This window comes from Mus pahari, chromosome 9 (assembly GCF_900095145.1).
Source record: "Mus pahari chromosome 9, PAHARI_EIJ_v1.1, whole genome shotgun sequence".
NCBI lineage: Eukaryota > Metazoa > Chordata > Mammalia > Rodentia > Muridae > Mus > Mus pahari.
Genome location: NC_034598.1, coordinates 8,746,350 through 8,762,616, shown reverse-complemented (window position 1 = coordinate 8,762,616; position 16,267 = coordinate 8,746,350). Strand labels below are relative to the sequence as shown.

Below are 16,267 nucleotides of genomic sequence, written 5' to 3'. Positions count from 1 at the left end.
TTCGCCTTCCTCTGGTGTCTTTGTTTCTACCCCTCTGTTTTGGGTTTCCCTAATCACTCCTCAGAGAAGGGCTGGCTGTCAGCGATAGCCACTGTGATGTCCATGCACCACTGGTGTAGTAGAAGGTGCAGAAGGAGACACAATGTCCAGGTCAAATCTCAATACTCCCTGGGCTTCTGGCATCACAAATGTACCCAGGTTGTGTTTGTTTAGCTTTGTGTCCTTGCTCCCTCTGGGCAGTGGCGTTTCCTATTTAATTTGAACTCCCTGTAGACAGGAATGAGGCTGATGCAGGGGCGAGATGAGAGAGAACGTGAGTTTTGGCTTGGTATAAGGCTCTGGAAGTTTCACTCTGAGGATCAGGGCAGGACAGGGGGTTCTGGCTGTTACTGAATGATGAGTATTCACTGTTTATTCTGTCGCGCATCTTCACTGTTATCTGCTGGGTGCCTGTGTTTCTGTAGAAGAGACTTCCAGGGATTTCTTAGTCTCATGGCAACCGTGTGCAGCCTCCAGCAAGCCATGCACACACACACGCACATGCACTCACATGCACACAGGCACGCACACGTATGCATGCACACACATGCACACATGCTGTGGCACCTATGAGTGGGGATCTGAAAACAACTTTGGGGAAGTCAGTTCTCCCCTACACCATGTGAGTCTTAGGGATTGAACTCCTGTATCCAGGCTTGTCAGCAAGCTCCTCTATCATGTGGGGCCATCTTGCCAGCCCCAAGTCACCTGCATTCTGTTCTTAACTAGGTTATAGCTCTAGTGACTTTTCCCAGAAATCTGACAGTAGTTGATTCTCTTAGATGAACTACCCTGTGAGGTCTTGGGGAGATAGTCTGCTCTGTAACCAGAATTCTGAGGGGTCTAAGAAAGGACTCATTTGGGTTTTGTTTGTTTTTTGGTCCCCCCCCCCCGTCTCTCTCTCTCTCTCTGTGTGAAACCCAGGGTCTTATACCTTAGGTAAGTGTCCTATCACAGGACTACCACCTCTTCCCACCCGACCTCCAGGTTTCTGTTTGGAAGAATGTGGACTCCAAGTTCCTTACAAGCTTGATTCTACTGCTGCCCTGTCCCTCCACCTGAACCCCATGTCCCTTTGTCCTCACATTCACTGTGTTTACTCTCTGGCCATGGTGAGTTTTGACCCAAGACTGGTCTTGGGGAAAGGGCTGGCGTTTGACCTCTCCTGCCCACACATCTGCAGCACCCAGTATCACTGGCTGAGTTTCCATCACAGCTCAGTCTCTGATGGTGACAGGCAGCTCTAAGTGCCCTTTGGGGCTGTAGAATGGCTTCCTAGCTTACAGTTCAAAGGGCATAATTTCTCTGAGTTCAGAATAGGTAAAGCCTCGCTCACTATACATGGAGATTAATAAAAATAACTTTTTTCAAGATCTGATAAGTACCCTTTTCTTAATTTCCTGTTTTCAAAGATGAAGATGAGCCAGGCAGGATAGTGTACAGCTTTGGTCCCAGTGCTCAGGAGGCAGAGGGCGGTGGGTCTTTGCGTGGTGGATGTTAGCATGGTCTACAAAGTTGAGTTCCAGGACAGTGAAGACTGCTACACAGAGAAACTCTCTCAAAAGACCAAAAGCTGATGTTGGTCTGTGAGGTTCAAATGTGACCAAATTCATCACAGGGTCTCCCCTTGGTGTGCATCCATGTCAGGACTTCCTGGGAAGTTAAAAAGGACCCGGACTCAGTCTTAGTGAGCAGCTGTGGCGTTTACTTACTTGAAGCCAAACTTAAATGCACTGTCCTCATGTCTGGCTACCCAACCTCAGCAGACTGAGGGCCAGGAGTCATAACAGGAGACCATCCTGGAAACACAGCCTTTCAGTCTACTGAGAGCTGCAAGGAGAGCCACTGTCTCTCCCTGTCTGCAGGACAGGTTGTGTGTATGTATGTTGGGGGGACTTCTGATCCAGCCATCTTCAGTCATCCATCCTGAGTAACCCCAAGCCCAGCTTATGAAATTTGGGAGCCTGTTTCTTCATCTGTCAAGGGGATTGCTACCTGCATAAGGGTCAGCACACTCAGAACACTCAAAACCCTGGAGGCTGACACTACTCTACAATAGTTTCAAACTCAGCTCCCATTCTGAACCGGTATTGTAGTCAACATTAGCAAGCTCTGGCTATGTAATCTTCAGGCCACAGCACGCCCAACTATCTCTCCTTCCAAAACACCAATGTATGTTATCTGTCCTAGCTCAGGGGCCTTGGGCCTCCTCACAGGCTTAGCTTCTGCTCCTGCAGAGGGAGGAGATTCCTTCAGTGACCCACAAAACAGAAAAAACCCATGAAGGTGGCAAAACACCCAAGCAAGAAAGCAAATGGCAACTACCCACAGCAAATGGCTGAGGCCAGTTACTAGCAGGACCCAGGGCTTCCCAATGCTAGGACAGCACTCTTGCCAACTGAGCAGCATCTCCAAGGCTAGAATTAGGAGACTGCATGGAAGCTTCTCCACAGCCGCAAGCTTCGGCTCCAGACTTTCACAGTTAATCCTGCTATTAACTTTTGTGTCTCCAGGACCAAAGTACTTCAGAAGGATCATTAGTAGCTAGAAGGGTTAGTTTCAACTTGTGATTTAAAGGGCTGTCGGTCCAAAGTCTTGAGGAGGGCACAGTGGTGTTAAGGGTCGCAGAGATGGCACAGTGCCAGTGACCACTCACATGGCAGTATCCTAGGAAGCAGAGGCCCCCTGACATTAGGGGCTGGCCCGATAACCTTCAAGAGCAAGCCTCTACTGACTTTCTTTCACCAGCTGGGGATCCACTTCTCCATGTCTCCACTGGACCAAAACGAACCAACCCCCAACTGAGGAACAAGTACTCAAAACATAAGCCTGTCAAGGACATTTGAAACAACAGTCCCCAGAAGGCCTGGGTTATTAATGGCCCTGCTGATACTGACCGAAGCAAGCAGAAGTGGACACAGGATAGGCAAGGCCTGAAACTCCCTCACCCAGCCAAGGCTTTGAAACCCAAATACAGAGTAAGTTCGGTTAGGGAGTCTTGGGCCTGGAAGAGACAAGTCAGCACCCAATTTAAAACCTCTAATTTGAGCAGGGTGATGTTGTACGCTTTTAATCCCAGAACTTGGGAGGCAGAGGCAGGCAGATTTCTGAGTTTGAGGTCAGCCTGGTCTACAAAGTGTGTATATCCCAGGACAGCCAGGGCTATACAGAGAAACCCTGTCTTGAAACAAACAAACAAAAACCTCTAATTTTTCTGGGAGCTGGAGAGATGGCTTAGCAGTTAAGAGCATGCACTATTCTCCTAAAGGGACAGAGCTTGGTCATTCCAGGAACACGCCTACCGTGAGGAAATCCGGAGACTCACCCTAAAACTCAAGACCACAACCAACAGAATCCCACCGAGTGGGAACATCCTGCTTTCTTCCTGTGGGGAAGGCTGTCCCATGCACTGCGTGTTTTGCGGAGTCTGATGACCTGGCAAGACCCCACTTCTCAGCTGTGACAACCAAAAACTCCATCCAGACAGCACCCAATGTCTCCATTGAGGGAGAAGAGGTTTAAAAAGTCATCTGTACTGCTTTGCAAGAACTCCTTAGCCATCACCACTGTTTCCTCTAGACAGGGTCCTGCTATGCTGTCCTGGCTGGGCTAGCAACTGCTATGTAGCCCAGGCTAGCCTCTGCCTGTATTAAACCTGTATGCTACTATGCCCAGCACCATTTTCATTTTTGAACACCTACTTTGGTCTGTGTGTTTAGGTCTGAACATGCTACTGTGAACACGTGGTCAGAGGACAACAGGAGGTCACAGGCTCTCTCCTACCATGCAGGTCTCAAGGATCACACTTAGAATCTCAGGCCTGGCAGTGAGCATCTTTCCACGATGAACCATTATGTCGGCTCCATCGATTTTGAGTATCAGAACCGGGCAGCCTTGATGTTCTCTCTGTGGCTCACTGTAGTCAAATCTGTGTTATCATTTTTGGTTTGAGTATATGTGTGTGGGTGCATTGAGCATGTGTCTATAAATGTGGAGTGGAGACCTGAAGTCATAGGTGGGTGTCTCCTTTGATGACTCTACAACATGCACACCCTCAGAGGATTTCAGTGAAACCCTAACCTTACTTCCTATCTGCTGGGATTATAGGGCTTTACACGGGTTCTTGGGATTTGAACTGTGTTTCTTAAGCTTAGGTAACAAGCCACTTTCCCCACTGAGCCATTGCCTCAGTCTCCCTGTTTATATCTTTGTATCTTTATAAAAGATACTTTTTTTTTTTAAATTTTTTTAAATTTTAAATCAAGTGTCTATGAGTGCAGCTGTCCTTGGAGGCCAGCAGAGGATGTTGGACAGCCTGGAACTGGAGTTACAGGCAGTTGTGAACTGCCAGATTACGTGCGTGCAAATGTGGAGATCCAAAGTCAAAGCCAGGCGTCTCTGATTTTCACTTTCTAACACACACAAATGCACTGGGAGGATTTCACCCGGAACCCGAAGCTTCCAATGTGCTGAGATTATAGGGAGTGACGTACCTGTCTGGGCTTCACACGGGTTCTCAGGATCTCAACTCTGCTTTTCGTCAGCTGAGCCCTATCTTCAGCCTTGTTTATATACACCTCCCTTTCTTTCCATTTTTCAAACAGTTGTGCTATGCATCCCAGATTACCTCTGGAACTCACTATAACCCTCTCACCTTTGCTTCCTGAAGGCAGGGATTACAGGTGTTCACCACGTCTGACTGCTTTATAACATCTTGTAGTGGTTCAAGTAACTAGTTTCACAGAATTCTGAACTACGGAGCAACAAGAGGTCCTTTTCTGCAGCTGTGACCTCACTGCTTGTGGCTCTCCCAAGCTTGTGGCTTGTTTCCTCTCAAGCTTGTGTGGTGGCCCACGCCTGGGATTCAGCATTTGGGGGGCTGAGGCAGTAGGAGCCTGACTTTGAGGTCAGCCTGTGTTACTCCCATGTTTCCAGAGAAGATGCTCTGGGGTTGCTCTTTCTGGAATCTAATACCCAATCACAGCAGAATCCCAAACCGTTTCAAACTACGAACCTCATTCCAGTTGCGTTAAGTCTGGTCCAAACACATCATGAAGCAAGAAGTTGTGTATTTTCTGGTCTTGTGATTTATGTACATCAGGCTGTAAGGCTGCGCTATTCTCTCCTCAAAGGACAGAGCATACCAACAGTACAAGCCAAATGACAGAGCTGGCACCTGCCACTCACTACACCATCGCTAAGTTCCAGCAAGTCACTCCTCTGCCTGGGGAAGAGCTGCTAACAGGACATGTGCTACTGGCTAACTAAAGGCCTTTGACAGTGACTTGAGACTACACAGCATTTGTCAGCACGCAGTCCTCCCCAACAAGGCAGGATGCCAAGGAAGCCCTTCCAGTGTTTAAGGCCCCATTCAAAGGGTGGCGGTGTATTTGATCCCACTGCCTTTAAAGAGGATGGTGTTCTGGGAACGAAGTGCTGCGTGAGTACACAACCCTCTTGGGAAGGGAGGTTTTCAGGACAGAGCACGGGCGCCAGGCTCTGGAGGCCGTGCAACCAGAGCACACAGGAATGCATTTCAACTTTTATTTGAAAACAACTTAAATTTTAGACAAATGATTTTAGTATATAAATTTGATTTTGTTTTTATACAGAATATAAAGATTTCCCTCATTAATCTTTCACGTGAAGGGGATTACAGGCCAGAAGGAAGACACATTCTGCACACAAAGTACACCTCGTATGTGTGGCACTGGAGACAAATGGTGCCATGTTCCTGCACATAAATTAGGACCAGGTGGTGACATCACACATCAAGGGGCAGGGGGAAGAAATATTCTAGTCAATCAGATTTAAGAAGCAAACATGACACAGAAACTGCAAATGAGAGCAAGTCGGCAGCTTTAGTCAGGACACTGCAGGTTCTATGGGGCTGTGGGGCTACAGTGTGCACAAGGACACAGCGGGAAGAGCTACTTAGGCTGGAGCGAGGGAGTTTCACTAAAGCAAATGAATGTCTTGTCAACTGCCAAGACAAACAAACGAAAGGGAGCAGGTGAGTGTTAGTATACCCAGTGCATGCTATGCCAGTGTCTGTGCAGCATGCTAGTTAGTTACAACTTCTTCATTGGTGCGGATGAATCAGTAATGGTCTTGGGTTTTGCTTCTTCTTGCCAAACTCAGGCATGTCTTATTTTAGATGGGGTATAACTTTTATCTATAATTTCATCCTGTAAAAACATGTGAAGACAACGTTCATTCTGAGCCAGAGGATGACCAGCGACCCTGGAAATAAAAAAACCACAAAATTTTAGTCCATTGTTTATTAAAGATGGTGGTGGGAGGGGTGAAAACAAACACACTTTGAGGCCATGAAATGTGCACTATTTATTAAATGCAAGCATTACTCTGGACAACCCATAAGCTATGCTATTAAATAATGGTCTTTCCCTCTGGTTCATGATGGCTCAGCAGGTAAGGGCGCTTTCGGCCAAGTCTGGTGACCTGAGAGTATGGTCCTTAGGACCTCACAAGATAGAAGGAATGAAAGGACTCTGAATTATCTCCTATCCTTCACGTAAGCACCGAGGTGGGCGCATGCACACGCACACACAGAGGCTGTGTGCTGAGTAGATAACAAAATTACAGGCTTTTGTTCACCTCTCACAGAAACCAAATTATAGATAGATAGATAAAAAATGTCTAGCTCACACAGCCGTCCCCTCTAAGACCTGGCTGACCGGGTGGACTTCAAGGCTGGCACATAATTACACTGGGTCCTGTGTCAGGCTGCGGTCTCAGAGGACTGCTACAGCCCAGCTCAGGGACAACAGTCTGTCTGTCTGTTTCTCTCTCTCCCCACCCCCCAGCCCCTTCCTCCTCCCTGCACCCCCAGCTAGGTGTGACCTTGTAACACTTCTGCTTAGTTTCCTCAATGCTGGGCTACATCTCTTATAGGAGGAAAGAGAGAAAGAGAGAGAAGGGAGGTGGGAATAATACTGGTTTGAGTTTATCAATCAACAGCTACTAAATGACAATCATACATAAACTTTCTTATGTTTTTTCAAAAAACATTTTGCCATGAAAAAAATTTTAACCTACTTTTACATAAAACACGTTGATAATACTGCTACCTGCAATCAAACAAAATGATTGCAAATATAATGTACATTTTATTACTCACATGAGAATATACATTAAATCTGAATCACAAGTAAAACTACTTTCTGAATGATGCAATTTTAAATGTAATTTGCATAAATTATCCAAGAACAACAAAGATAAAACTTAAGTCAACACACAATCCTCACTTCAACCACTCACATGGCATTCAATATGGGATACTTTCAGTTCATTTAAACAGTACAGAAAGTCTGGAAATGGCTAAAAGGAAGGACGGCATGGATTTAGTTCAACTTTAAATTAGGTAGTTAGGGCTGAAGATGGTACAGCAGTTAAGAGCACTGGCTGCTTTTGTAGAGGACCTGGGTTTGATTCCCAGCATGCACGGGACACATACAGGCAAAACATCCAAACACACAAAATAAAATACTGAATAAATAAAAGCTGACCAGCAGGGCTTCATGGCATTGCCCCAACAGGGGCGGAGGTACTTACTTGTTTATGAACTGTTCCAGCCCTTGCTTCCTTTCCTCAATGAAATTGTCATCAAATATTCCATCGTCTCCTCTAAAAGGAAGCTGCCGCAAAAATGCTTTCCCAGGGAGTGGGGGAACTACAACCTAAAACAACAGGAACAAAGTGAGTCCTGGTGATGCCAGTCCAGGAGCCACGCCCATGCACCGGAGCACAGCTGACCACATGGTGGGACAAGAGACCAAGTCTCACAAGCTGCCTTTGACCTCCAAATATACGGTGTGCCACTCATGTGGCCACACACATGTGCGTGCACGCACACGCATGTGCGCGCGCACACACACTCTAAAATGTAGTAAGAACATGTATATGTCAAGCGTCAAGTGTGGTATATGCTTTTAATCCCAGCACTTAGAAGCAAAGGCAGGCAGATCTCAGTGAGTTCTGGGCCAGCCAGGACTACATAATGAGATCTTTGCTCAGAAAAAAAAAAAAAAAATGTATAAGGCATAACACAAGGACTGCCATCTTACCAGCAAACTTGTTTAAAGACACAATTGAAAAGAAAAACAGAAGGCAGAGAGTGTAGTTCAGTGTTAGAGTTCTTGCCTAGCAAGAATGAGTGAGGCCCAGGTTCAATTCTCAGCACTGTAAAAACCAAATCAAAGGAACAAACAAAAAAAGGCATGGCTCTGGAGCCAGATGGCTGGCCAGCTGTGGATGTGGAGAAGTCCACAGTCCACAGGTTTCTTCTCGAACTTATCAAAGAACTATACAAAGACAACAACATCCTGTCATTTGGGACCAAGACAAAGGTTCCTGAGCCTCTCACTACATCTAATACTACGTGGGCAAGACGATGCTTGAGCGCTGACCAAACTCAAGCCCCAGTAAAGACTACAATGTTCTTTCTGCAGTGTAGCTGGTGTCAAGAATCCCTTCACCCAGGGAGTGCTGCCCGTTCTGACTTGTGTGTGCAGGATCCCATCCTAGGCACTGTGGCCATCTTCTCACAAGCCATCAACTTTTCCCCAAACTTCCTTTTCTACTCTTTCTCCAAAAACTATCATTTCTTCTTTCCCACTCTCAGAATACCCCAGTCCTTCCCACTCAATGTAATATCTGGGCTCAGCTTCCCCCTCTGGGAACTTTCTAAAGCATCTGGTCCCTTTAGCCAGCACCTACCTAGACAATTCAGTTCCTTCGTCCATCCTGGGGCCTCACACCCCAGCTGTGCTCCCTCCTTCACCCAGGGCCTTGCCTGTGTCAGGCAGCAAGGAAACTAATGTAGAAGAACTCACGGCCAGCTCAGCGACCACAGGGAGATTGGGGTAAGCATGGGACTACCGAAATACTCCTGTTGCCATGGTGCTAGGGGCGGTAACCCTAAGCAGCACCCCACCTAAGGAGCTGCAGCCCCAGACCAGGAGCTCAGCTCTATGACCCTGGTCCTTTTAGTCGAGTCCTTCCTGTGCAGCCCTGGAACTTATGCTCCCTGCCCCTGGCTCTGGAGTGACAGCATTGTAGACATGTGCTCTGCTGGTTTTGTTTTTTACAAATTTATACTAAACTAGTAAGTCAATGAAGTTAAAAATGAAAGGACCAGCTGGGTGGTGGTGGCACACGCCTTTAATCCCAGCACTCGGGAGGCAGAGGCAGGTGGATTTCTGAGTTCAAGGCCAGCCTGGTCTACAGAGTGAGTTCTAGGACAGCCAGGGCTACACAGAGAAACCCTGTCTGGAGGAGAAAAAAGGACCAGTTCAACTGCACACAGAAAGTGGGGGAGCAACAGAAAACAGCAGCAAGGAAATGAACAGGAAACCAAGTAGATGCTCAAGATAAACTGCGCAATCCCTTCCTTTCGAGATCTGCTTTTTGATGATTTAAAGGACTTACTTCCAGAAGTCTGTTAGAGCCAACACACCCCTTTCCCACATGGCCAATTTGTCAAATTAAGTGTTAAAACCTGCAGACTTTACAGCAGAGAAAGGACCCTGTCCCACAGTTCTAACAGTGCCTGCAGGGAGGGAAGATACACTACAAAATGGTCTATTAAGGGAAAAAAAAAGGCTGGGAGGTGGGGGTGACACACACCTTTAATCCCAGCACTCAGGAGACAGAGTCAGTCCGGGTCTCTGTAGTTCGAGGCCAGCCTGGTCTACAGAGTGAGTTCCAGGACAGCCAGGGCTACACAGAGAAACCCTGTCTCAGAAAATCAAAAAAGGTGGAGATATGCTCAGTAGGTAAAAGCACGGAGCACTGGCTACTCCTACAGAGGACCCAGGTTTAACTCCCAGAAGGCATATGGCAGCTCACAACTCTGCAGCTCTACTTCTAAGAGATTTGGGCCTTCTCTGGCATACCAATAAAATTTAAAATCAAAACAAAATAACCCACCCCAACCAAAAACAATAGAACCAGCATACTAAATAATCATCTTTAATTCAAGATTAAAAAGATGTGTAAGATTGCTTTGCTGTTTTTTTTCGATAAGGTTTCATGTAGCCCAGGCTACCCTTGAGTTTATATGACCATCCCCCCACCCCCACTTCCACCTGGGATTATAAGCTTTGGTCACCATGTAGACATTTTTGTTTTCTGTAGATATATATTCTTCCTAACAATGTTCAAAACAGTCAGCAGAATGGACCTTATAGGTAGCAGGCTTGATACCTACAGAAGTCATGAACGGCTTATCTAGCAAAGATCCTCTCAAGCATCAAATAAACTAAGAAAACGTTGCTGCATTTGCTGACTTATTTGTGCATGTGTGTGCTTAAGTGTGTAGCACATGTATATGCACACTCCTAATGGTGCACATGTGGACGACTGGCAGGAGTCAGATCTTTGCTTCCCTTGTGTGAGCTCAGGTCATCAGGCAAATGCCTTTATCTGCTGAGCATCTCAGCAGCGTCATAGCCAACAATCTTTAAGTAGAATGAAAAGATTTAATTAGAATTCCTTTACTTCTTTTTGAGACAAGGTCTTGTAGCCAGTCCAGATGGCCTCAATCATTATGTAGCTAAGGATGACCTTATGCTTCTGGCCCTCCTACTGGGACTACCTGCAGGTGCCATCACGCTGGGTTTGTGTAGTGCCAGGATCTGAACTCAGGGCTCTGTGTATCAGAGGCAAGCACTCTACTGACTGCTGCGTATATTAAAGTTAGAATTCTTTTTATCAATCTGCAGCCAGGAGTAGTAGGGCACACTCGTTAATTTCAACATGTAGAAGCAGGAGGAAAGACCTCAAGGTTATCTTTGGTTACACAGTTTGAGGGCAGTCTAGACTGTGTGAGACCCTGTCTAGAACAAACAAACATGTCTTGTATTTGTTTCTGTATGTGGGTTAAAAGGAGGATGTCTGCTGAGTATACTGTTGAAAGCTAAAGAATCAAACCATGATGACAGACACTGAACGTCAGTTTCTAGCATAGGCCTTCACGAGAAAAACATTAACAGAATGACCCACGTATGTTGCTTTTGCAATGATGTTAAGATTTCCAAACAGACTGGACTCCCAAGATGCTTGCATGGTCCATAAGTACAAAGTAGAATGGCCCACAAAGACTGCAGAGCAGATAGATGGTGAGGAACCTTGAGTTACTGTTTTACACTTTAGGCAGTACAACGTAATAAAAAGGCAACCCAACTTAACAGGCAAAATATCTCAGTCACCTTTTGTCCAAAGAGCATACAGACTCAAGGAGTAAGTGAAAAGGTCAGCAGCAACACTGGCCACTGACTGAACATCAAAAGCACAGTGAGCCACGCCACCAACACGGGTAAGCATGATAAACAGAGCACAGGAGAGCCGTGGATTGCTCACGCTGCAGGCAGGAATGGGAAATGGTGCGCATACGGTACAATGGCACCTGAGCAGAAAAACAAACCAGGGCTACAAGGTCAGTTGGACCTTGGGCAACACAGACTTTACTTTCAAAGAGAGCAGGGGGTAGTTATTATGGGCTGGCAAGATGGATTGGGGTGGGGGTGGGGGGTGGTAAAGGCATGTCTGCCAAGCCTCATTTGATTTCCTCCAGTGTAAAAAGAGAACTCACTCTTGAGAGCTGTCCTGTCTGTGACACTCATGACTGCAGGCACACCATGAGCAGGCACACATACACATACCCAATGTAATAACAAAATCTTAAGTTATGTAATTCAGCAACATAATCCTAGGTGGTTACTCAAGAACAGTACAACCTAAGCACCTATCAAATGATGAATTGCTAGAGGTCAGTACCTATCTTTGTGGATGGGCATTCTTCTAACGTGTGAGTCCCTGAGTTTCACTCCTAAGATGGCAAATGAAGAAAAACAGTAAGAGCTGGAAAGATAGCTTGCTGGCTAAGAGCACTGACTGCCCTTCAAGAGAACCTGGGTTTCATTTCCAGAACATACATGGCAGCTCACACTGTCTGTAATTCCAGTTTCAGGACAGCTGACATCTTCTGGTCTCTCTGCACATACAGAGCACAGACAGACAGACATACAGGCAAATGCCCACACACAAAAAATGATAAATAAATCTTTTAAAAAAGTAATACTATTAGAAAATAAAAAAGTCTTTCTATACAACAGGCTATTATTTTGCAATAAAAATCAATAATGGGCCAGAGAGATGGCTCAACAGTTAAAAGTCCTTGCAGCTTTTACAGAGAACCCAGGTTCTGTTCCCACCACATACACAGCAGCTCACAACCATCTGTAACTTCAGTCCAGAGGATCTGATGCCCTACTCCGTCCTCCACAAGTACCTGATAAGCCTATATATGAGGCAAAATAATTAGCACACAAAATAAAATCTTTTAACAAGTGTGATATGTACTACAATAGGATAAAAACCTCGAGAACATGCAAATGGAGAGAATCAACATACAACACTAGGTATTCTGTGCTGCCATAAGGCCATAAAGTGCATACACGGTTGACAAGGATGGGGAGGAGGAGCTGAGAAGAAAGTGGCCATTACTCCCTAGAGACAGACACAGGAGTCCTTTTTACTCTTTCTCTCCCTTCCCCTTTCTCCCTTCTTTTCTCTAGAGATGGTCTTGTTGTGGTGCTCTAGCCGGCCTGGGACTGTAAACCTATCGGTCATGAACTTTCAGCATCCCTGCCTCTGTTGCCCGGGTGCTGGGATTACTCACAGGTAGGTTCCAGCGAGCCAAGCAAGTTCTTTTAAAAGGATAATTGATGCTAATGAGTTCCTACACTACGGTTATGGGCTGTGTAATTCTGAACATCTTAGGTGAATTATATCACTAACTGTACAGCACACAAATTATCTCTTAATAAAGCAGTTGCTGGGGAAAAAAGTATATAGTCAGCAACATTTATTAAACATTTCAGGAGCTGGAGAGATGACTCGGTGGTCAGGAACACTGGATGTTCTTTCAGGACCCCGGTTTAACTCCTAGCACATACATGGCAGCTCACAACTGTGTGTAATTCCAGTTCTAAGAGGATCCAATACCCTCATGCATACATACTTGCAGGCAAAATACCAATGCACTTAAAATAAAAATAAACAATTTTAAACATCCCAGTGTAGCATATAAGCTATGTTTGGGGGGAAAAAAAATACAGCCTACCAAAATACTTCTTCGTGGTCATTAAAATTTTATTTTCCTAAATTGTTCAATTTGCTTCATTTTTATCATATACATACATATGTACGTACATACATTTGATTTTTGAGACAGGGTTTCTCTTTGTAGCCCTAGCTGTCCTGGAACTTACTAGCCTGAACTCAGCGATCCTCCTGTCTCTGTCTCCTGGGATTGAAGGCGTGTGCCACCATGCCTGGCTTTATGTTTTTTATTTCCTACTTGTTTTAGACAGATCTTCTATCTACAATTACCAGCAGCCATATATTGTATTCCTTAATACTCTCCAGATTTTCCAAAGTCTTTAACTTAATTCACCTATCCATTGGTGGGTATTACTATGTGGTTTTGGTAGACGGATGTGGTTTGGTACATGTTAAACATGTACTCTGAGACTGAGATGCACCCCTGGTCTCCATTCATGATACCTGTGTTACAAACTAAGCTCTTATAAAAACCTGGGTTAGCTTTAAACTCCTCACACTCTGCCCCAAAGCAATATCATATATACGACTTCTCAGGTGTGCTATACCCCAGCCCCCCAAGTTTTAATTGCTACATCCTAAAAGTATGTTCCTGGTATCCAGGAGAACAAATAATACATGCTCAATATACTGTCAACCACGTTCTGACTCTAAAGCTTGAATCTGCTAAGTGTATATAGACCTCCTGTCACAACTTTTTTTTTAATGTCTTTTTTTTTCCCCTAAGATTTATTTATTTGTTTTGTTTATGAGTACACTGCCACTCAGATGCACCAGAAGAGGGTATCATTGGATCCCATTACAGATGAGCCACCATTGGTTGCTGGGAACTGAACTCAGGACCTCCACAGAGCAGTCAGTGCTCTTGACTACTTGAGCTATCTCTGCCACAACTTTATGGCTTTACAGTTACCACAGGAGATGGGCTCCTTATGAAGGCAAGATCTTTCCCCTCTCTCTACCACCGCAACTTCGCTAACAAAATGAGAGCCTTAAAGGGATCCTCGTGTATTCAGAGCTCTGCCTGCGACTCCTAGACTAAGAGGGCGAGTCTCAGTGCACAGACCAAATGGACAGTCAGATGTGTAGACTGCAGCCAGACACACCCACCTGCCTGCGTCCCTGCTTCCTCTCCCACTTTTAGGGCTTTCTTCCACGTGGCTTTAGGAAGTTCAGCTTTATTTGAAAAACAGTTTTGAGGGATGTTATGTCTTATGTATGATGCTTGTCTCCCACCTGGCTAAAGTTATTTTCCTTCCATTTCTATTTTACTGAGCTTTAACACAATCTTTCATCTACTTCAGTCAACTTCTTTCTACCACATTCTAGTTACAAAATAAGTGAAGACCATTCTTAGCAAGGTATACAATAGTGTCTTTCAAAGTACAGGCAGCATTGCATTAGGGGTCATTGTCACCTTTAAACCTAGGCTGGCAATGTGGCTCCATTTGTGGAGTGTTCCCTTCATATACGCAATGCCCTGGGCTGCTTGATCCCCAACATCACACGGAACTTGGTGTGATGACAAGTGGCTGTACTGCAACATTCAGAAGGTTAGAGAGACCAAGGCCAGTGTCCTCCTCAGCCACAAAGAGGCCATTCGGGGTTACATGAGACTGTCTCAAAACACACACACACACTCACACTCACACACACACACGCACACGCGCGCACACACACGCACACGTGATCTAAGGGCTAGAACGTGTAGCATGAGAACCTAAGTTCAGATTCCAAGCACCCATATTAAACCAGGAAGTGGCAATGCCTACAACTCCAAAACCTGGGGTGGATGAAGTGGACCTAAGGCTTGCTGGTCAGCTAGCCTAGCTGAGCTGTCAAACTTCAGGTTCAGTGAGAGACCTTGTCTCAAAAATAAAGTGGGAAGTGATAATGGAAGGCATTCAAAGGCGACTCCTGGTCTTCATAGGAGCCACGCAGGTACATCAGCCTCCTATGCCCACACAAGCTCATCTCAAGAATATCCATGTATCAGACAATAAGATCATCATTTTATGAAACTTCTACATGCATGTGAGATAATAAATGCAGACTATGAGTTAAACTAAACTGGAAAAATACACTGCCCTTGAGATGAGGGAGGAACAGCAGGAAGGACTAAGAAGGGCTATTACAACGGCAAGCTGCAAAGTATCAGTTGCACTACTGTGCAGAAAAACAGAGCTCTGAACAGTGAAGATGACTGTCCTCTACTCGGGGTACAGCCTGAGAATGACCCTTCACGTAAGTCCTACACTGGCTTTCACCCACATTCTGGAGATCTCAAGTTAGAACTGGCATGTTTTGCTTTAAAGTTACACGGTAAGTCAGAAAAGCATAGCTTCACTGTAAATAAGTCTTACCTTGCTCTCTCTTTCCAGTTCGCTTCGAAGCCACTCAAAGTCACTGTATCTTCTCCTAACAGTAGATTCCTTCAGCTTGAAGATAGGAAGATTTGTCTGAAACCAAAACAGTCAGTCCTAAGTTGAAGAACATTAAGACATTCAGAAAGGGAGGGAAATGTCTGTCACACTGATAAGGTGACAAACATGGTTACCATACAAACACTGTAACATTATTAAGCACAACACCCAGGCTAAGCCTTATTGACTACCCCTCACTATGTAGTCCAGGCAGGTCTTGAACTTGCTATCGTCCTGCCCTGGCCAGTTAACTCTTCTTTTGGCAATGTTGGGGCCAGAGCAGGGACCCCTCATACCAACCTGAGACTCATCTCCAATCCAAAAATGTAACTCTGGTTTTTTTTCTCCTTTGAAATTCACTTCTCTTGCATGTGGTGAGAGGGTGTGTGGGTGTGCACGTGGAGGTGTGAGCACAACATTTTCGATTAGTTCTTTCTTCTTTCCTTCTACTGTGTTTTGAAGTAGGGTGTCCTGTTTTAGCTGCTAATCTGTGTGTTGTCGTGTATCTGGCCTGCCAGCTGAGCGAGTCATCCTGCTGTAGGAAAGCTAGGATTACAGAAGCCGGCCAAAATGTCATCCAACTTTCCAGCAGGGGTTCTAAGAGTCTGAACATGCCTGGCAAGCACTGTCACTTACTGAGCATCTCCCTAAACCCTAAA

At 45.4% G+C, this 16,267-nt stretch overlaps 1 protein-coding gene across 1 annotated transcript in view; it reads right to left on the bottom strand.

Annotated features, from left to right (window-relative positions):
- Positions 1-5,569: 5,569 nt before the first annotated feature.
- Positions 5,570-16,267, bottom strand: part of Snx3 (sorting nexin 3) — a 34,984-nt gene continuing 24,286 nt past the window's right edge. Inside the window, exons 2-4 of the mRNA XM_021204957.1 lie at positions 15,549-15,644; positions 7,615-7,739; positions 5,570-6,282 (exon numbers count right to left, since the gene is read on the bottom strand). Of these exons, the coding sequence (XP_021060616.1) occupies positions 6,177-6,282; positions 7,615-7,739; positions 15,549-15,644 (327 nt within the window). The 3' untranslated portion in view covers positions 5,570-6,176. The remainder of the gene's footprint in view (positions 6,283-7,614; positions 7,740-15,548; positions 15,645-16,267) is intronic.